Here is a 23,234-nt window from a genome sequence, read left to right as displayed (position 1 = left end):
GAGATTGCAAACTGTGACATACAAAACTTTGTTCAGGGGTTAAACAAGTACTGAGTAGAGAGGTCCAACAGAACAAGAAAGAATCTTCTGGAGGACAAGCATTCAGCTTTGTGCCATCAGAGGCCTAGCATTGTGCCCAGCACATATTAGCTACATGGTAAACGTCTGTTGAGTAACTAAATAAAAAACAAGTGGTGAACTTGAATGGGAATATTAGGGAGAACTTCACAGAAAAGATGAAATGTGAGCTGATGATAATACTACCACTTGTTTCTGTAGAACTTGGCACATCTTTCTATTGTGGCCCTTTCATCTAGGCCTAAACTTGGGTCTGCATGGACTTGGTAGCCAGTGATTCTCTTGATCATCTGTTTGCATATATCAACGTGACAGAGGACTTCTGGGTTTGGGGGCTGGAAGAGGAGGAGGACATTTTGACAGTTTGACTGGGACTTTTTTTCAGGTCTGCCTCCTTCAAAGTTATCCTAGGCGTGCAACAAGAGAGATGGGGTCCATTGGGGGTTCCCCCCAGCTCCTTCTAGAGAATAGGACTGGAAGCAGCCTGGGATTCATCCTTCCCTGTCCCATCGCCATCCTCCTACACATTTCACTTCCCAATGGGAAAAAGGAAGGCAGATTCCATTTCTCAAATAACTTCATACATACCTAGAAACTCATACCCAAGAAGACATGGTAACTGGCTATTCCTTTGGCTGATGTACTTTTTCAAATCATCTCTTCATTTATAAATCTAATCACACTGTAATCTGCACCTGCTGAGTGAAATTCGATAGCTGGCTTGCTTTATGGTATGGATTGAACAATATTCAGAATGGGTTCTTATAGAGAGTTTGGAAATTGTTTATTACATGTTTCACCTTCTTTGCCCTATTCCCCGAAGATTTCCTTTCAGACACATATTGACTCCTAATTAAGGTACTGAAAAAAAAAAAAAGAAAAAGAAAAACCAGCACCCATTTACATCATCAGTATTAGGACATGAGATAAAGAGTTGGTCAATGTGATTAATAGTTGGCTGACTCTACAAACTGAAACATAAAGGAACCAAAAGCCTGCAAGTTTGCTATCTGTGCATCAAGCAGCAGCAACCTGCTACTTTTCTGTTTCCTTGCTGAGCTAGAAACTAGACTCTTCATATATTATTGATGTAGAAAACATTTAGTTTCAAATTCAATAGAGAAATACATTGAAACCCTTAGTTGTTTTAATGTATGAAAACAAAGATACTATGCCCTGAGAACATACTAACTACAGAGTAATAGTAAAAACATCTCCTAAAAATTCTCCTTCAATAAGAAAACATTTAGTTTCAAATTCAATAGAGAAATACATTGAAACCCTTAGTTGTTTTAATGTATGAAAATAAAGATGCTATGCCCTGAGAACATACTAACTACAGAGTAATAGTAAAAACATCTCCTAAAAATTCTCCTTCAATAATCTTAAATAATTGAGTCATACCCTTATTTAATTCCTATGTAGAATATAATGTTTATGTATTTTTCTGTAGCCTTTGATTTCAAATTTCCTATGCAAAGTTCAAGTCTTTATTATTTATTCGTAGTTCCTCATCTCTAAGCTATCCAATGGAGAAAAAAATGTTGTCGTGCAAAATTATTAAGTAATTTAATTTTGATCATGTAGTACGAGATACTTAATCTTCTGACCTAAATTGCTTTCTAGCTGCATTATGATCCATTAATATCATATTTTCTTAAAGCACTGGTCACACTATACAGTCACTACCAAACCACATATGGGTCACCTGTGTCTAGATAATAGATGTAGTTGAAAGAAGGTTTAGCACTCTGATGATGATGGGTATCTGATTCAAAATAAACACATATTTTACAGGTTCTAATTCCAGGAGTCCTACAAATGCCATTCTAAATTTTTCATGTTGGCATGAAATGTTCCTTTCAAAGCCAAAGAAGCTTCATCTATATTTATTATGTGAATTTCTGAAAAATGGAAAAATTCAAACTATGCCTTTCTTGGCAGGGTCCCTTCATGGCTGAGAAAAGGAATATGGGCAGGGGAGAATTTAGATCATTAAACACAGCAAAAACACTTTTGATAGCTGGGGTTGGGGAAATCAACATGCTTTGCCATTTTGTTATTACTTCTGTAATTCTTTTATAGGAATCAGTTTACTGCAGCAAAATCTCCTTATTCAAATAGTGTTGTATCTTAAAGCTAAACACATCCAAAATGTTAATTCTATGTTTTAAAGTAATAATTCTTCCTAGCATGATTACTTATTTGAAAAAATAGTTATCTCTTAATTGCCCTGGTACTTACATAAACAGCAACCTGAAGACAGGCAACTTGGAAATATTACAAATAACTCACAGTACCTGTTCCTGTAACTCCGCTTCTGTGTTCTCAGTCAGGAACAACTTGCCGATTTTAACTGGTCTGGAAATAAAGGTGCAAAGAAATAAAGGAAGGCAACAATGAAAGGAGCTGTTCCATACCTGTTGCACTGTTTCAAAGCAAACGGCTCCTCCTTTCCATCGTTCCCATATGGAGTTAAGCAGGTCAATGGAGTCAAATTACTTTTCATTTGTTACTCTATCAGCCAATTGCTTATCCCTCTGGAAAACATAACAAAGAGAATAAAACATGCATGACGATAGGGGTTGCCACTGTAAGGCATCCAGTGATACCAAAATACATGCTATATCTAATTTGCTCATTAGTCAACTGGTGCTTGGCTTAACCAAACGTTGCTAAGGAACTGCCTCCAGGTTTCCAGCAAAACTTCCAATTAGGAAAATATGCTAATCTCCTGACATGCAGAGTGAATTCTTTTCATTTTTTATTGAGGTATAATTGACAAAACATATTAGTTTCAGATGCACAACATAATTATTGATACTTGTATGTATTGCTAAATGATCAGCACCATAAATCTGGTTAATATCCATCACAGTACATAGCTGCAGATTTTTTTCTTGTGATGAGAACTTTTAAGGTCTACTCTCTTAGCAACTTTCAAATACGCAATACAGTGTTATTAACTATAGTCACCATGCTGTACGTTACATCCCCATGAGTTACTTGTTTTATAAGTGGAAGTTTGCACCTTTTGACCTCCTTGACCCATTTGTCCCCCGCGGCCCCACATCTCTGGCAACCACCAATCTGTTCTCTGTATCTATGGCCTCCCCCTTTTTTAAAAAATTATTCTACGTATAAAAGAGATTATATGGTATTTGTCTTTCTCTGAGTGGCATCATTTAGCATAATGCCCCCGAGGTCTATCCATGTTGTCATAAATGGCAAGATTTCCTTCTTTTTTTATGGCTAAGTGATAATGTATATATATTTTTTATGGCTAAGTATAATGTATATATATTACATTTTTCTTTATCTGTTCATCCATTGATGGACACATATGTTGTTCCTGTGTCTTGGCTATTGTAAATAATGCTGCAATAAACATGGGAGTGTATCTATCTTTTTGAATTAGTATTATCATTTTCTTTGGATAAATATCCAAAAGTAGAATTGCTGGGTCATATGGTAATTCTGTTTTTAATTAAGGAACCTCCATACAGTTTTTCATAGTGGCTGCACCAATTTTCAATCTCACCAACAGTGCACAAGAGTTCCATTTTCTCTACATCCTCACCAACACTTGTTATTCCTTATCTTTTTGATAATAGCCATTCTAACAGATGTGAGGTAATATCTCATTGTGGTTTTGATTGGCATTTCCCTGGTGATTAGTGATGTTGGGCGTGTGTTCATGTACCTGTTGGCCATCTGTGTGTCTTCTTCGGAAAAAAATGTTTATTCAGATCCTCTGCCCATTTTTTAATCAGATTGTTTTGGTTTCGTTTGTTTGTTTGTTTGTTTTGCTATTGGGTTGTATAAGTTCTTTATTTAAGGGGGGATAGTAATCCCTTATCAGATATATGATTTGCAGATATTTTCTTCCATTTGGTTTGTTGCATTTTCATTTTGTTGATGTTTTCCCTTTGTTGTACAGAATCTTTTTAGTTTGATGTAATCCTTCTACTTGTTTATTTTTGCTTTAGTTGTCTCTCCTTTCGGTGTCAAATCCAAAATATCATTGCCAAGGCCCATGTCAAGGAGCTTACCACTTATGTTTTCTTCTAGGAGTTTTATGGTTTCAGATCTTACGTTCAAGTTTTTAATTCATTTTGAGTTGATTTTTGTGTCTGGTGTAAGATAGGGATCCAGTTTCATTCTTTCAAATGTGGCTGTCCAGTTTTCTCAACACCATTTATTGAAGAGACTGTCCTTTCCACATTACATTGTACATTCCTGGCTCCTTTGTTATAAATTAATTGGCTATACAAGTTTGGCTTTATTTCTGTGCTCTCTATTCTGCTCCATTGATCTGTGTCTGGTTTTTAATGCCAATACCATACTGTTTTGATTACTGTAGCTTTGTAATATGGTTTGAAATTAAGAAGCATGATGCTTCCAGCTTTATTGCTCTTTTTCAAGATTGCTCTGGCTATTTGGGGTCAAAGTGGGTCCTTTTAAATTTTATTTTCTTTAGGTCTAAAGCTAGTACTAATCAATTGCTTTAAAATTACTGGAAAGACCATATAACATTAATAAAGGGGCAACTGATCTCTCACCACAAAATTCAACTGTTTTTATATCTGCACATTTTACCCTAATCTTAGTCAAGAAGCACTGAGCCAGTGGTGACAGAAGTCGTTTCAACAATTAAGGAATCTCCTGTTAAAACAATGTGCAAACTTTCATATACAGTATAAGTTTACCTGAGAGAATAGTTTCTGTGATTTCAAGTTAAGAACCTACAGACTGAAAAAGGTTTCAATCAAATGAGACAGGTTTTACTCCTGAATTTGGTGCAACGGGGTCAGACTCCTGAGGCTAAAGGCAGAGTTTAAGTATGCTGCTTAGCAAGATGGTAGCAAAGCCTCGGGCTATTTTGTGTGACTATTTCAGAGCACTCTGGTCTTTAGATGGCATTGGTTTTTTTGTTTGTTTGTTTGTTTTTTAGATATAAAGAAATAAAAGGCTGTTTCTCAAAGATCCAGACTTCCAGCCAGAGTTTAGGAAGCAGGCCATCATCATGCAGAGAAATAGGGGACGGGAGGAAACTAAAGACATTTAGAACTCAATCCCCAACTTCCAGCATCGCTTCAGCTTAAGGACAGTGTCTTTGATGAAATGAAAATAGTTTCTATATCAATATGATGAAATTATGGGTGACGTTTTAAAAAAAATTAGTTTATGTTTCAAATTCAGTTTAATAAGTATAGTTAGTAAAATTCATTATTTTTATTCAATTAATTGCTCTTTTTAAATCATTACTTTTTAGTTTTTTTAAATATTGACTAAACCATGAGTTTTGAAATTTTTTAAGTATTGCAAAAGTCTTAGTTGAAGTAGGACTGTAGCTGTGTTTCAAAGAGAAAACATAGTTTCTTATTCATCTAGTCATTCAACAATGAGTCACCTACTCGATCCAGACACTGGACTAGAAATATACTGGAAAACCAAACCAAACACAGACTCCAGGTTTGTGGTTCACAGAGTTGTAGCCTACCAAGAGACACAGATATTAATCAAATGATTACTCAAAGTATAAAAATAAGCATCTTTGGAAAGATGCTACAAGACCATGTAAATTAATAGAACAGGAGGAGATGAAAGACAGCTTCCCTGAACAAAAATAACCAATCAGATATCTGAAAAGTTGATGAAGGGGCGGCTGGTAGAAGCAATGTTCTACCAGACAGGTAAAAGAGCATGTCCAATTCCCTTGGCACTTAAACTAGAGAAATAAAAGAGACCTGCTGATGTGTGCTCTCATACATATGTAGTATATACTCGTAGTATGTTAGCAAATGCTTGCGCATATATGACTTCTGATATAAATATAAAGCTGGAGATGAATGGGATCATATCCCACTTAAACAGGTGAGGCTTTCTATAAGTGGTGAGCTTCCATGATGTTTGTAGAAGGACATAACTCATAGTAAACACACAAATAATTCCCCGATACAAAATGCACTAAATATATTGTAAAAGCTTTGCCAATTAAATCATTCAAGTTTGAAAAGGATAACTTAGAAGATATTCCAAGATTAAAACAAAGTGGCCTTTCTTCTTCAAAAGGCCTCAAAAGGCCTTTCCACCTTTTGAGGTAGAAAATTGAAGAGAAAATGTGTGTGTGTGTGTGTGTGTGTGTGTGTGTGTGTGTGTGTGTGGCGGCGGGGGTGGGGGTGGTTACATGGGAATTTTCCCTGTGTATTCTATTTATGGGGTCTTCATTATTCCCTTAGTTGTTCCTAGAGACCTTTTATATAACTCTTTCTAGTACTGCATAGGGTGAGGCTTATCATAAAAAATGACTAGTCCATCAGCAGAGAATCTGCAGCAGGTACTAGATGAATTTGAATGTTCAACCAACATAATCTAACAGTCATAAATGCTAGGGTACATAGTGTTTCATTTAAACTTCGTATGTCAGCAGGTATAAGCACCACTTCTTATGAACACGTGATGTGCAAGGGTACATAGCCCCAGCAGACAGATCCTAATCTACACAGCCCAACGTAGTGAGCGAAGACTCACTGCTGTCATTGTTACTGTTTTTGTTACCCCTCTACATTGTTTACATTGCTATTATTACAATATATGGAATTCAGGCCATCATCTGGGCAAGCCACATTCTGTTAGGCGACTTTAGAAAGGAAAAAGACGTGTGATTACTTTGATTGTGAAATAAAGAGGCTGTTGGCTGCCACTCCACCGGCATCTCAGAAGTAACTACAGAACAATTCTGATAGTTCTGTAAAATGAAGTGTTTATGTTTCAGAAGAGCAAATTGGTTAATTCCTATTATGTTTCATAATTTTCCAAAGTTAAAAAAAAAAAATGTCCCTTGTAAGGAAGGTTACAAAGGGGTAGAATTTTAATGTGTTTAAATCTGTAAATAAAAAGAAAGTGAAGAGCCATTAGAAAGCTAAGGGAGAAGAACTAGATAGGAACCCTTTGTAAAATCACCGGGGAAGATTTTCAGAATTTTGATAACTGCCTCTCCCCCCCCCCCCCCCAGATTATCCTAAAGCAAATTCTTGCAGAGTGGGGCCAGACTCCAGCACTTTTAGGGCTCTGGGTTGTTCTAAAGAGCTGCCCAGATTGAGAGCCACTGATGATCACTTCCCTTATTCATTGGATCTGGTGAGCAAAAAGCTCTTCAGTTAAGTAATATGGAAAATACCCGCTGACTAAGCAGCTCTCTAGAGGAATTGTCCATTGCCTGAGTTACCTCAGGAAACATTTCCTGAAGACAATGGCATCCATGTGATTAAACACAAAATAAAACTTGGCTTAGTTTAACTCAAGAAGGAATACCAAAAACAACATGCCTGTTTCTTAGACTCTGAGCAGGTCACTGTAGGCCTGTGTTTTCTCTGTGAAACGGTAATGAAATAGAAACCCTTTTTTATCTATCAGACCTTTTGTCTCGTACAGTGTGCCAAGAATGATACTACGAACTTTTATAAACACAGATCTAATGATTGTTTTCTAGGGTTGGGGTTTGCACATTTGTTAAGCAGTTACTCTCTCCATGCCCCTTCCACCCAAATCCAGAGTATGCTAGAAGTGCTTCAAGAATTTGAAAGTGCAATTCTTGTAGATTTCATCCCAAATTTATAATTCATCAGTGAATGGTATACAGTGAGTTGTAATTCATCTGTGAATGTTTATTGCTTCCCTATTATGTAGTGCAAGGCACTACACTGGGAGGTCTGAGGGATTCAGAGGCGATAATGATGGTGATAATAGTAGCTAACGTGTTAAATAGATTATCTCATTGAAATCCTAATCTCATTGGGTATTTTCATATCCTTAGTTTACAGAGGAGGAATATAAGGTTGGAGAGGTAAAATGAATTGCCCAAGCCCACCAGCCTGTAAGCAGTGAACCCAGGCTTTGGAATCAAGCTCTAACTCACTAGAGAGCTTTGCTTCAGGAATTTAAGTCTAATTCCAGGGAACTCCCTCCTGCTCCAGTCCTTTGCTTATCAATCTGTGACTAAGCCAGATGATGTCTGTGTTAAAACTCACAGAAAAAAAAGAGAGAGTAATAGCTTTAAACAAGGCACTACCAATAAGCACACTCCTTAATGAGGTCCAACATGTAGGTCACTGTCAAGGACTATATCTATTCAGTTAAGTAAAGCTCTGAATCCGAGACCTGTGTCACTGAGTCTTGTTCCCTGCTAGGAAACATATATGTATCCCACAGGTGTGAAGTTGAAATACTTCGTTGTATACTTAACAGTAAGCAATTGCTGTAATAAACCAAGGAGGCCTCAGGGCCAACAGAAGTGTTTATTTGACAAAATGTCTATAAACAGAACCTGGATTCCTCATTTTGCCAATAGTTGTTCCCTTTTCACATTAGTCCAAGAAATCTCCTATGTTAAGTAGCTAAAAAAGATAAAAGACAAAAACTTTTGCTCAAGGCAAAAGTCTGAATGTTGCTAAACAGCCTACAAAACCAATAGAGTGCACAGAAATCAAAATAGTTTTCATTTCTATTTGTTTGGCTTTTAAGTGGTAGTAGGATTGGACTAAAACTTTATCTTTATCTTAACTCTAGTTAAGCCCCTTTTCAAATGAACTCCACCCAGCCCAGATAACAAATATTTGAAAGAGAAGGAAATGCTAAGGATTCCCTCTGGAGATTAAGAATTGCATTTATATCACACTTAGTAATTTCCTAAGTGTTATCGCATGTCTTATACATTGTTTGATACTCAATGCCCATTCTAAGAAAGAGAAAACCAGCTGAGTGTGGTCATACGACTTACACCAAGCATGACCGCCAATAATGAGGGGCAAAAAGCTGGAACTGGAATCCAGTGTAAGTGCTCTGCTTCCAAATCCTATTCTTTTATATCCTTGTTAAATAACAAGGCTGATGGAGCCTTAGAGCATCTTTTCTTATTGGTGCACGTGGCCAGACGGCCCCCACAATGTCACAGGCCTGGGAAGTCGGGCCGTTTTCTGTCTGCCTTCTGGGCCCACCACGCCAAGGAGATCATGGTTCTGCACCAATTTCTAGTGTCCATGTGGGTCTTCAGTGGTACATTTCAACTTACTTGTCAGGAGAATGACAATGACCTGTGCCATCTATTACAGATATACATTCTCCCTCATTTTGTCATTTTTCACTTTCAGATAAACAGAAGTTCAGAAAACATTGGGTTACAGTCAGCCCATTAGCAGAGCTTTTGTTCTGCAGGGCCTTCTATTTTGTGCAGTAAGTGGGCTTTGCTATTGACAACTCGCCATCACTAAGAACAGTCTCGCTTGGTACTGAGTGCCATTGGATGGAGTCTAGAACTGAGAGCTCAAGCTGAGCTGCCTCTCCTAGGGGGTGACGGTGGACAGGCCCCTTTCTGAATGAGTAATCGGGTGCAGATTCTTCTACAACTGCACACACTCATCCATGGGTTCCAGACATACAAGAATACATAAGCTCTGATACGTCTCCTGAGGTGTCTCCTCCCTGCTGCCCACCTAGGCAGGCCCCTGTCCACAGGACTCCAAAGCCGAGCCCTCCCCTGCATGTCAGCCAGTCTCTCCTCCCCAGGGCCCTCCCTGCCGCTGTCAGGTCTCCCATAGATGTTCCTAACTGTTCCACCCCTGCTCCTTCCAGGCTCTTCGATGAGCCGTACACAATTTTGCTCCAGAAACCATGAACATTTTGGGAGATCATCCTCACTATCAGAAGGCATCAGCGGGAGCTGGTCCAAGACCAGACACAGACTGGTCAGCTGGCCACCATCACCAGTGCCTCAGTAGGCCCTCTGTAATCTCTCAGCCTCTCTGCCTGCTCTGGGCTAGGCCTCGCTTCCAGATACTGAGTAGAACAATATCATGGAACCAGTTTACAATGATTGGCCCTGGAAGTCCCCAGCTGGGTCACTACACAAGGTAGCTTTAACCTGGGACACGGTCCAGACCTTCCCACAGAGCTGACCAGAACTAGACAGTCTCAGGATGGTGTGGGAGGGTGAGTGACAAGCACTACCCCTCAGAAAAAGCTGCAGCCCTGCCCAGCGCCCTCTGTCAGTCTCCCAGTCCCAGACCCAGGGCTTGGACATCCAGCAAGTGGCTTCAGAAGCCTTCTCTGTAACTTTCTTAGGGGCCTGAGCAAAATACATAGTCAAATATTCAATTCAGCATTTTTTTCTCACGTTAAAAAAAGAAAACTTATTGGTTCCCAGGATTTCCATTTTAGAGCAAGGTAGGCTGGTTATTCAGTATGACTGTATCGCCCTCTGGTGTTCATAAAGAAATTAACTGTAAACAGGAGTTTCAACTAAAACATTCCTCACCCCAAATCACCCTGACTTTCAGTCGCCCTGATGCGTCTCTCCCTCAGCCACCTGAGATTCTGAGAACTGACAAGAAAAACACTCACTAAAACATCAGGGTGGGGCAAGCCATGCCTAGAGGGGGCACCGCCCTTCTGTTACATTCTTCTGAAGCTGAAGTTTTGCAATCGTTTTGAGTAGCTTAGTCAGTTGGGGGATTTAAATTATAACCTTACAAGAATCTGTTTGGAAGCTTATGGCTACAGGGAGAAATGTTGAGGCAGTTATTGAACTTCTGAGGTATCAGGCTCGTCTACTCATGAGCTGGCAGGACAGAAGACCCGCCGACTGGAAGTCACATATTCACCAACAGTGAGTAAATGGTTGCTGGCTGCTGCTGGGGGCAAGCCAAGGCCAGAGACGTTCCCTCCTTCTGGCCACAGTGCAGAGGTCCCACCATGAGAAGCTTCAGTTGGGTTTTCCTTGGCCAGCAGGGTGGGGTAAGTGTTTTAGTTAAAGGCTGAAACATTCCTGTCTGAAATGGTTCCCCTGGCGTCACACTCAGCAACTTTGCCCCATGAGGCAGCTGAGTTTACAACCTCTGGTTAACACCAACTAGAAGAGGAGGCAACATGTGTGCACTTAAAAGCATAACCCACCATACAAGGCAGATAATAGGAAGGACCAGATGATGGTACAAAAAGTATGTGCTGGGGGAGGTAGGAGGGAAGGTTCCCCGGGAGCCACAGTGCAGGAAGAGGGACATTCCCTTTGCGGTTCCCACTGAGGAACTGCCACTTGCCTCAGGCCCACACTTGACGGGGACGGGGATGGGACAGGTGTCTCAGTTTCCTCGAGCTGCTGTAACAAGTTAGCACAGACTGGATGAATTCAAACAACAGAAGGTATTCTCCACAGTCTGGTGGTTGACGTCTGAAATCCCGGTGTGATAGGGTCGGTTCCTTCTGGCAGCTCTGAGGGAGAGTCTGTTTCACGACTTCCTCTTAGCTTCTGGTGTCGCCGGCGATGCTTGTGTACCGGGCTCTGCCTCCATTACCATGGCGTTCTCCCATGTCTGGGTCTTCACAGGGCGTTCTTCTCTTTCTGGGTGTCTGTCTGTGTTTGTTCTTCTTAGAAAGATACCAGCCCTGTTGGATTAGGGCCCCCGCTACTCTACCACAACGTCATCTTAACATCTTAATTACATCTGCAAAGACCCTACTTCCAAATAAGTCCCATTCACAGGTACTGGAAGTTAGGACATATCCTTTTAGTGACACAATTAAACCACAGCAACAGGACTGTAGTGTTGGGCAGATTTGGAGGTTTGGATATTCAGGACTATTCAATGGTCTTTTGGGAAATGTTTGATAACCAGATTTCCAAGGGGAGGAAAAGCCCTAGTTTGTAGTGTTTTCAGATTTTTGTGATGTAAATATTCCCTCCTAGGCCTATTTCAAGCTACCAACATGACACCTAGCTTGCAAAATTCCACAAAAATTAACAATGTGTGGTCCTCATACACTGGTAACTAATTGGCTGCAACGTTCCATTGTGTTTACTATATTAAAAAATGTCAATGGCTAAATGGAGTCATCCATTATAATTTGTTAAAGCAAGATCTGACCATTAAGTTTGCAAACTCAACCTAGAAACAGTGCTACATACCTCATCGCTGAATATCACTATGGTCACCTTTGAAGCTATGCACCAACGCCAGTGCCCAGTCCACCCTTCAAAGACATTTTGGAACTTTTTTTCTGGAATGGCCATCAGAGCTGTCGTCGTATTACCCTTGATGTCCTGAATGTCATCAAAATGTCTTCATTACAATATTTCCTTTATCTTCAGGTAAAGAAAGAAGTCATTGGGGGCCAGATCAGGTGAGCAGGGAGGGGGTTCCAATACAGTTATTTGTTTACTGGCTAAAAATTCCCTCACAGACAGTGCCGTGTGAGCTGGTGCATTGTCGTGATGCAAGAGCCATGAATTGTTGGCGAAAATTTCAGGCTGTCCTACTTTTTCACGCAGCCTTTTCAGCACTTCCAAATAGTCAACTTGGTAACTGTTTGTCCATTTGGTACAAATTCATCATGAATAATCCCTCTGATAGCAAAAGCATTTAGCAACAGGTGTACAACAAGTTCGCAAACTTAATTGTCAGACCTCAAACTTAACTGTCCTTTGCGTACTGAGGCCAAGATGCCCCTACAACGTTTGCTTATCTCTATGTAAAGTGATCTGTTTGTATATAGTTCATATCGAATGTTAACCATGAGCTTGCCTCCAGACCATTCTGTTTCCTGGGTCTCCCCATCCTAAAGCAACATCAGCAGCTTTCTCCTTCCTGACACTCTCCCCCCACCTTTGATTCCCTACCACCCACAGGTTCCGTGTCCTCCCATGGCCATTGCCAGGTCTGACAACTCACCCATTTTCTCTAAGGGCCCTCGTGCTCGGCTCTCTCTCCCTGTACCCCGAGTCCTGTCACTGACCTGGGACCCTTCAGCTCCCATGAGCTCCTCCCAGCCTGCATCCTCTTGCTCACAGCTCCTTTCCCTACTCGGTTACCTAGACGTCCTGCAGCTCTCAGGCCTTTAACTCCAGCCTTGTGCTCTCTGCCCACCATTGCCCAAGTCGCCAGCTAACTCCCCTGGACACATGGCACTTACACCGCACTAACACTTCCCAGCCCCCCAAATCTACCAGCTGTGTCCCTTTGAACCCTTTCCCTGTACAGCTTCTACTCCAGCATCACCATTGCAACTGTTCCCTTGTCAATACCCCTAATTCCTTCCATCGCCCCAGCCGACATTCAGCTGTGCATCCACTCCTGAGGCAGATGTTGCCATCACAGACCCGAGGTCTCCAATGCCAGCTACAACTCTGCGTCGCACTCTTCTGTGTGTCCCAGGGGGACCCTAGTCCTTTCCCATTTTCTACCACTCTCCTCCAATCTCATGCCTCACTTCCAGCAAGACAGTATGTTGTATATCACAGGAAAAATATCGAGTATTGTTTCACGTAAGTTTTTTCACCTACACAACAACTGAGACAAGTGGCAGAGAAAATATTATTATGCCCATTTTACAAATCAAGAAACTGAGGCTCAGAGAAGTTTCCTGTCAGCATCAGACAGTTATTAACAGAGCCTGGGTAGGAGCACAGATCTCCCAGTTCCAAGAATCTCAGGTCAAGCAGTGAAGTGGATGACTTGTTTAAGGGCACCGGTGAGTCCTTGGCAGCCAGGATGAGCACCTGGCTCTCTGGGTACCTTCCAAATTCTTTATGCAACTCTAGAGTGTGCTGCCTTCTCAACAATGGCTCTATTGCTCTCAAAGCGCCTGAAGTCCATTTACCCTTATATTTTAAAAAATTAAAAGGTAGAATGCTCTTCAAAACAATAAGCAGTTTGATTTTTCCTTCCTTTTGAAAGTTACCACCAAGGATCGTTTCCTTGTGTAAATGTTGATCTGACACAGTGTTCTCAGAGCCGTGGCTGAAAAAAAGCCTGCTTGTCCTCAGCTCCTTCACCTGGTTCACAGGCTCTTGAAACAACACCAGAGAGGAGATGGAGGGAGCCAGACCAAGGGTCTAATCTAGAAACATCATCCCATGAAGCCTGAAGGTGCCATGGTGAATCCCCTGAGTGGATCCCTGCAGACTTACAAGAAGCTGATGTTCTGTGAGTACACAGTACAAGCCGAAGCTACGTCCGTCGGGGCTGGAGGCCATAGTGAGTGACTCGCTGCAATTCCAGACACATAGGAATCTCAGCTCTTTCTTGGGCCTTCCAGTGAAGCATGTAGACCAAAGAGAACCTGCTTCTGTTAATACAAAAGGACCTCCCACCCCAGGTTCTCTGTACTATGAGGCTTTGTTTGTGCTGCACACGTCATTGTCCATCACGGTACGTGGGAGCAGACATGTGAACAAGGTGCTCACCTCCCTTGTCTCCCAATGCAGTCTGCCCCTCAAATGCTGCCTTGGGGAAGTGCTGCTCTGCAGCCCGCCTCCCCTGGGCTGGGCTGGAGGCTGCCCCATGCACACCCCATCAGAACTGATATCTATGTGTATTCTGGAAGCACGGATTGGAAGACAGATAACTTGGCTTCTAACTGTGAACTTGAGTAGGTCACATGTCCTCCTGAGTATCAGATTCCTCCTCTTCAAGACTAGAGGCTTGCTGTGGCCGAAGCTAAACATGGCAACACTGGAAAGACTGCTTCTACGAGGTCTGACAGGTAAGTTCGCGAACTCATCCTAGACGAAGTGCTCCATACCTCATTGCTGAATATCACTATGGTCACCTTCGAAGTCCTCCCCTTGGGAAGCTATGCACTGATGCCAGTGCCTAGTCCACCCTTCAAAGCAATTTTGGGACTCTTTTTCTGGAATGGCCGTCAGAGCTGTCATCATATTAATACCTGATGTCCTGAATGTCATCAAAATGTCTTCCTTTCAATTTTTCCTTTATCTTCAGGTAAAGAAAGAAGTCATTGGGGGCCAGATGAGGCGAGTAGGGAGGGTGTTCCAATACAGTTATTTGTTTACTGCCTACAAACTCCCTCACAGACAGTGTGTGTGAGCTGGTGCATTGTCATGATGCAAGAGCCATGAATTGTTGGTGAAAAGTTCAGGTCATCTAACTTTTTCACACAACCTTTTCAGCACTTCCAAATAATAAACTTGGTTAACTGTGTCCACTTGGTACAAATTCATAATGAATAATCCCTCTGATATCAAAAAAGTTTAGCAACAACATTTTGACTCTTGATTAGGACTGACGGAATATTTTTGGTTGTGGAGAATTGGCCGACTTACATTGTGCACTTTGATGCTTTGGCTCAGGGTTGTATTGTTACACCCATGTTTTATCATTGGTGCTAATACAGCCCAAAACATAGTCTTGCTTCTCCAAAAAGTCTTGGCAAACTAAGACTCTCCTTTGCTTTTGTTCATCTGTGAGCTCCTTCGGGACCATTTTTGCACACACCTTTCTCATGCCAAGATTTTCAGTTAAGATTTTCCTATTTCTCTTATCAATGTTTACTTGGTCTGCTATGCTTCTCATAGGTAGCTGACGATTTTGATGCACAGTTTGACAAGTTTTTCAATGTTTTCGTCAGTTCTGCTTGTTACTGGACACCCTGACCTCTCTTCATCAGTGACGCGTTCTCTCCCCTCAGAAAAACGTTTAATCCGTTTGTACACTGCTGTTTTCTTCATGGCATTATCCCCATAAACTTGGACTAACATGTCCCTGATTTCACTTCCACTCTTGCCAAGTTTAACAAGAAATTGAATGTTTGTTCATTGCTCTAATGTAAGCTCAGATATTCTCGTAATGGCACACAAAAACAGGCAACAACAATAATGAATGCCACTCAGCAAGACACAACCACACATTGACATGAACACAGCTGTGAGACACTGATATACTAAGGTTTAAAACTTTACCAAGCTGTTTGTACAGTGCTGCCAATGTGAGCGCACTGCGGCAAGTTAGCAAATGTAATTGTCAGACCTCGTATTGTCACAACAAGGAAGCTCCAGTGGAGCAACCCAGAGAGTGCTTCAGGGAGAGGCACAGAGGAGTCTCCTTTGAACAAGACTGATCAAGGGGTTTACAGGAAGTTTGCCACTGGATGTTTCTTGCAAGTGCTGGTGGAGATGGAAAGTAAGGAGCAGTGGCATGTCAGGCATGAGGACCGAACCAAAAGAGGGGAAAGCCCAGGCCTGTTCCATGGGTGAATCAGCAGACAGCACACACCTGCAGAATTATTGATTCATGCACATTTTAAGCTGGATTTATGAGAAGATTTGGGGGAGGGGTGGAACAAGACTGGACTGGCCCAGGGGGACATTTAAAGCAATGTAGGGCGCTCTTGGTGGCTCTGAAGACAGTGGTTTAAAAGAGATATCTCAGTTACTACCTGTGGCAGCCTCCGGTGTCCCTGTCATCCTCTCCCTCCCACGACAGAGTGGGATGATGAGGCAAGATAGACAAAGAAATTGACAACCCCCTCCAGGGTACAACTGAGGTGCCTCACTGGTTACACAAGTAACAAGTGACTGTAACCAGCACCTGCAGCTGAAGAAAAACGAGAACCAGTTTCATCCAGCAAGGCTAATCCCTATGACGGGCACCTGACCTTTAGTGAATTTTAGTGTCATTTGCATTGCGGTTACTACGACTCCCATCATGCATCTGACTCCATGACAGTTCTGGAGGAACCCAATAAGGAACAAAAGCGGGAGACAGAGGGTCCCACCCAGGGCGAGGAGGTGAATGAACTACATCAATGGGATGTCACCAATTCCCTCTCCGGGAGGTGTAAATACCTATGGTTGGACTTGCTCAGGGCACTTTCCACTCCAGTGTGTACTTTCGTTTCCAATAAATCACTTTCGCTTTCCTGCATCTGTCCCGCTCTTGAATTCCTTCTTGTGCAGAGACAAGAAGCCGGTCACCACGGCTCTGGTGGAGTCCTGCCCCAGTCATCCCCGGGAGCCTCCGGCGACAGTGGGAAGAACACAGAGTCTTTGTGAACATTAAGTGATATTCCTCCCACAGAGCGAAAGCACGTAGTTTTCAATAAAGGGTAGGAACTATCCACGTTCTGTGGATTTCCTCAGAGGCACAGCACAGCAGCACAGCAAAGCCCTCCTACCAACTCCAAGTCGCACTCAAGTCCCATGTGTTCAGACACGTGAAGACAGAAACGAGCTCTCTTCCCCACTGCTGCCCTTAAGCTTTGACCAACAGCTAATGCTCAGACCTGTCCCACCCCAAGGCCAGAGTCTCAGGCCTGTGGGAATGCAATACCAGTCCTGGGAGGCAGTGATCACACAGTCAAGAGCACCAGAGTACTAGGTACTAGGTACAAGAGTACTAGGTCTAAATCATTTAGACCTAGATTAGAATCCTGGCTCTGCCTTTTACTAGCTGTGCTGCCTTAGACAAGTTACTTCAACTCTCTGAACCTCAGTTTTTTCATCTCTAAAATATACAGACATTTGTTAAATAAATATCTATTGAGCAAATGGGAATAAGACTGCTTTCCAAATGGGTCTTTGTGGCAATTAAATGAGATAATTACTAAGCCTACTGGTGACATAGTAGGTATGATTGCTAATTTTATGTGTCGACTTGACTGGGCATTGAGTACCTAGATATTTGGTCAAACATTATTCTGGATGTGTCTGTGAGGGTGTTTCTGGATGAGATTAACACCTGAATCAGTAGACTGAGTAAAGCAGATTGCCCTCCCCAAGTGGGTGGGCCCCATCCAATCAGTTGAGGGCCCGAATGAAACAAAATGTTGACCTTTCTACAAGTACAGCCATGTGCCACTTAACAACAGGGATACATTCTGACAAATGTGTCATTAGGCGATTTCCTTGTTGTGGGAACATCATAGAGTGACTTACATAAAGCATACCTCCCCCAGTCATGGGCAGGAGAGCAGTGGTGGCAGGGGAGGGCAGGGCATATCTGCCTTGGCTGGTCAGTCTGGAGATGTGCTGTTTCCTGATGGCGGGGGAGAGGGGTCTCAAAATGATTCATAAGGAAAGGAAAGATGCAGTCAGAAGAAACTGTGTGTTCAACGACTTTGTTCCAGGTGGGGAAAAGGACATACATAGGGCTCTAGGGAACATTTTTTCTCTTCTTGTACGGGCCATGATTTTGAGAAAGGAAAATGAAGGAAGCAGTCAGCTAGCTTGGGACGGTGTCAAAGGACTTAATTTGGTTTTCTGTGATGACCTTGGCTACCAGACAATAGACACCCTGCAGGGAATGCCATGAAGCCTTTGAGAACCGTCAGTGACCTCGGGGCAGGAGATTTGTCTCCTACTCACAGCTTTCAACTACAACCCTAGTTGGGGAGGGAAAAGGGCCCAATTACAGCTTATACTATAAAAGGCAATAGAGGATACAATGCCCAACAAGTGATAGGAAGAGATAGTGGGAAGGCTATGAGGAACAATACTTATAGGCACGTATGTCTGTTTACCAAGGTTTATTGGACACCTTGGTACCCTGGGACCTTAACAAATGAGTGAGATCCAGCCCCGTGTCAACTGAAGTGTCCTCTAAAAGCAAAGTGTCTGAGAAGCTCTTGATCAGCCTTGTTGGAAGTTTCATCTCTAAGAAGGAAGGAAAATCTCTGTTACTCTGAGCTTAGTTTTGACTCACAAAGAAGTAGTCCCCGATTGGCAGTGGGGCTGTGAGATTTTACAGTTTATAACACCCTTGCTGTGGCAGGAGAAGTACAGGACTTTCAAAGCACATTTCACAAATTTAGAGAAAAGATTGGTGGATTTGTTGCTCAAGGAATGTGAATCCAATAAGCCAAATTGACACTACCGTCGCAGAGACTCAGGAGTGGGAGAAAAATGGTAGGATGTGTTACAGCCAAGTGGCTGCAGAGAGAGGTCTCTTACTTCTGATCTGAAAAGAGATCTGTGTGAAAGGCGGAAGGAGACAGTGTGACCTGGAGTGAGATGAGACCGTGCGTGGGTTAAAGCCGCAGACACCTCAGGAGCTGTGGATGGAGGGCAAGAATAAGGACAGGCAAGCACACTTTCAAACCATGGCGCTTGTGAGATGGATAACTGTAGGTAAATATCCACTGCAGATCACGGAGGAAAAGAACAGAGACTGGGATGGGAGAGAGAACTGTTTCTCATAGCATACTTTTTATCCTTTTTTTTTTTTTAACTGTGCACACAACTTTTCAATTAAAACACTTTTTTTCATTAAGCTATGTTTGGGACAGGATCCACAGTGCTGAGAGGGGGCCACTGCCATGAGCAGCTGTGCCCTGTCAGCATTTAACACCCATCTGCAGATGCCATCTGTGGCCAGCCATCCCTTTCCGGCCATCTTCCACACCACTTCATTTTCTCTTTCGAAAATTACATTTACCTAAGCCAAGAAATCCTTGATGCCTCCTGTTTCCTACAGGTCAAAGTCCAGTTTCCTTAGTTAGGTATTAGTGAGAAGTGATATTGCACTTCCGGACCCAGCCAGAAATCTGGCTGTGTTTCTTCATTTCTCCTCTGCTTGATCCATGCGGATGACCCACCCAGGCCGAATAAGTTCTCCTTTCAAAGCTCTCTGAAGTCCACCCCCATCCTTTCTTCCCACTGTCACCATCTTAGACCAACTTCATCATCTTCTTGGTTCATCCTGCCTCCTAACGGATGGTTCTTTCTCCGGTCTTTCTCCACTGCCATCTGTTCTCCATACACTACGTTCTCTTAAAATGCAAATAGTATCCCACCGCTCCCCTGCTTCTAACCCTTTAAAGCTGCCTACTGATCTTAACCTAAAATTGCAACCCCTTAGCTGGGCAAGCCTCTGCCTCTTTCTCCAGTGCCATTTCTTCCCAGTTCCTCCCTCTCCACTCAGACTCAGTTTCCCCGAACTACTGTACACCATTCAACACACCATTCTCTCCCCCCTCTGAGTCTTTGCTTGTGCTATTCCATCTCAAAACATTCTTCTACTTCTTTGTCCCTAGTCTTCCAAACCCTCCTGGCTCACTACTTCAGCATAAAGGGTTATAAATAATAAGTATGTCACGAGCATATATATGCAGGAAGCATATATATATGCAAATAATGCAGGAAGGAAGCAGTCTCCCCTTTGAGGAGGAATTATGCAGGAGTTCAATAGTGAGAACAACACTGCATGAGTAAGACCATAGAGGCAACACAGTGGGGGCAGGAGGGAGAGTGGAAAGTACGGGGATCCTTCTGGTGCGTAAGCGCAGGGCGGGCTGGAAGAAAGTGTGGCAGCAGGGAGAGGAGTGGCCATGTGACGCCAGGAGGGTGAAAGACCTCAAAAGCCAAGATAAGGGGCTCAGTCCTCATTCTTCAAACAATGGGAAAACTTGAACTGTTTTTAAACTGGCGAGTGACAATCTCTAGTATTTATTTTAGAAAGATGTGGAATGAAATTGGGGAGATGAGTGATCTTAGGGAAAGATGATGAGAGCCTGGCCCAGGGCAGAAGCAGGCAGAAAGCAATGGATTCGAAAGAGAGATGGAGATACAACCTCCTGGGCTGGATGACCAAATGCAGAGGAGAAACCTGGGAATCAGAGAGGACTCACGCTTGTAGCCAGAATAACTGGAATATGGTGAGTCATTGGCTGAGATGGGAATCGCAAAAAGGAAGCAGGTTGGGGGAAGATAATGAATTAGGTGTGGAACACGTTGACAGTGTCAGGTCAGGAAGCTCATGTCCATAATTAAAATCAGACACAGCCCTGGTGACTGCACGCAGGGCCTTTCATAGAAACCACCTGTTTCATTCTTCCTGGTGCGGCATGTTTCCATGACTCCTGTTTTCCATGTCCCAGCCAAACCATGGGAATTGTCTGCCTTGCATGCAAAGGAGTTGTAAAAGGACCGGGGGGAGTGGAGATAAGGTCTGTGAGTGGGAAAAGACCGGGCCCAAAATTTGCACTAGAAAGTTGTTTTTCTCCCCAAGCTGGTGTCAGTCACTGCTCTGTTTCTCTTCCTTCAAGACTCTTCTTGAGTCCCAGCACTACCATGGTGAGCAACCCAAATGCCCTCTGCCCTGCGCTCAGCCTCTGGGACATTGAAATCCACAGTGCAAACGTGTTTCACATATGCTATCTTTCTTTGCTTTTGAACTCTTCACAGGTGTATACCTTGTCTTCCTAACTAAATTCTGAATACTTACAGGGCTCAATTTATGCCAGACATTTCATTTTGTTATTGCCGTAATGCTTGGTATGTATTACGTTTTCAAAAAAATACAAATTGGATTGGAACCAACACTGGATTCATTTGGGGGACTTAAGAGAAAGGACAATAACTTCCTCGAGAGGACAGGGTACAAGAGGTCCTGTATTGGTTAGAGAAGTGAGCCGGTATCAGTTCCTAACACGCAAAGGAACATACTCTAACATGAAAGAATGCTTTTGCTTGCTCTAATAATAATGATTTTGCATTTTAAATATGCTTAAAAGGAGCAGGATGATACTGGTGCTGTCATTGTCAAGTGAGTTGTCTTCTCAACTGGCTCAAAGTCTGTTTTCCTGGGACCACCTTTTGTTTACAAGAAATACTGATAAAATAAGATAAAGAGCTGGTCATTTACAGTTAATTATACTCAGTTGTACTAAATAGTGCTCAAATGGCAAGACTAAGTCTTTCATTTTCTTTTAGTTAAAGGTCCACTTGTGTGGCCATCGTGATGTTTGGGCCACTTAAAAGAAGGGTATTCATGACTCTGCTCATGGAATAATTCCCTGGGCAGAAGAGGGGGGACAACCTAAGTTTTAGCAGCGGCCAGATTGTGCCCTTGACATTATGTCAGGGAGGGGGGGCGGGGGTCCAAGAGGAAGGAAGCTGGTTTATGTTGTCAGTTGACAAGAACCGATAGGCTTATAACGGCAAAGATCCCTCCAGCTGCCCTGCCACCAGTTTCTGGCACTCTACATTAATGTCGCTATTTAATATGGGACACCCCCCCCCCATTAGGATCACCCTTCACCCTGTACAGGCGCACTAGAAGAATGTGACTTATGACTCAGCTTTCAAAAGGGGGTGCAGTTAGGAGTAGGAGAGGAAGTGGCTCAAAAGTAGATGCGCCTCTGCTCTCCGGAGCAGCATGAAGCATGCCTCTGGAGGTTGGCAAAGACAAAGGGAAAAAGCTTCACAATCCTGCCAAGCGCTGGTTCCTGCTCCTTTGCGAGCATACCTCTCCCCCTTCTGAGGTTCCCCAGGCACGGGGTAAACAGCAGGAGAGCTCCTTCGCAGCCCTGGTAGCATGTTGGCTTTGGGTCACATTCCTTTCCAGACTTTACAGGCCTAGGGTTACAAAGGCCTCATTGCGCAATTCTTAGGAGACGGCATGGGGGCGGGGCTGGGATGAAGGGGAGTGTGTCAGAGACCCAGTTGTGGCCAGAGGCCAAGGCGTCCTACGTGGTGGCAGCAAGAATCAAATGGCTCAGGACGTGTAGCGAGGTCACTTTCTTTTACTTTTTTTTCCTTTCAAACCTGTTAAATAAGACTCGTCAAGATGCATCTGATAGGGTAGTTTGACAGAAAAGCATTTCAAAGTTCACTTGCATACCCGTGTTTCAGTTTACTGGAGAGATTTGAGAATTCAAAACCCACAATGAAAAATCTGAAACTAAATATCCCTTTACCACTCCATTTTTCACAGTCGGCTTTCTCCTGCAGTTTTATGTTGTATGTGCAAAATTACTCAATATATTACACAACTTTTGAAATTAATATGGAAGCTGAAAGATGTTGCCACAGTCCTTTTTAAACCCTATGCCATGCCGGAATGTTCTGTACTGTTGGTAATCATTTCATAATTCTCTTTTATTAAAGACAATTGGTGTAGAAAACCAGAAACATATGGAAGAACCTTACAGAACATACAGTTTTCAGTTGGTTAAAAAATAATCTAGTGGCCTAAAACATATTCACCAGAATGTTAGAGCTGATGGATATGAAAATAAGATCTATGCTTCGATTCAACAACTCAATTTCATTTCATTTTCTTTCAGATTTGGGGACTTTAGGCTGATATTAACCTTTTCACTGCATTAATTGATTTCAAGTTTGCTCTCCAAAATGTATCAAAAATCCACATAAAATAATTACAGTATTTATATTTTTAAGTAAATACAGTTAAGGTGCTACATTTTTAAAAAAATAAATGATTCCTTTAAAGTATAAAAATTTCCTATTGTTATTCATTCTTTAAAAACACAAAAATATAGAAAAATGTACATCTGCTTTCCTAACCTTCCTTTCTGGAATACTGAACTCGTGGGGTAAAGTCAAATGCTGCAGTCAGCGCCAT

General features: G+C 42.4%; 2 protein-coding genes across 2 annotated transcripts in view; one reads left to right on the top strand and one right to left on the bottom strand.

Annotated features, from left to right (window-relative positions):
* Window positions 1–23,234, bottom strand: part of DNAJC5B (DnaJ heat shock protein family (Hsp40) member C5 beta) — an 81,779-nt gene that overhangs the window by 43,810 nt on the left and 14,735 nt on the right. Inside the window, exon 2 of the mRNA XM_081070457.1 lies at window positions 2,499–2,618. The gene's annotated coding sequence lies outside the window, so the exon portion shown is untranslated. The remainder of the gene's footprint in view (window positions 1–2,498; window positions 2,619–23,234) is intronic.
* LOC308506672 (uncharacterized protein) overlaps window positions 10,577–23,234 on the top strand; it is an 87,758-nt gene continuing 75,100 nt past the window's right edge. The window contains exon 1 of the mRNA XM_081070458.1: window positions 10,577–10,744. Coding sequence (XP_080926584.1) covers window positions 10,629–10,744 — 116 coding nt within the window. The 5' untranslated portion in view covers window positions 10,577–10,628. The remainder of the gene's footprint in view (window positions 10,745–23,234) is intronic.

This window comes from Rhinolophus hipposideros (assembly GCF_964194185.1).
Source record: "Rhinolophus hipposideros genome assembly, chromosome: 13".
Taxonomy (NCBI): domain Eukaryota; kingdom Metazoa; phylum Chordata; class Mammalia; order Chiroptera; family Rhinolophidae; genus Rhinolophus; species Rhinolophus hipposideros.
This window is presented reverse-complemented; position numbering and strand designations above follow the sequence as displayed.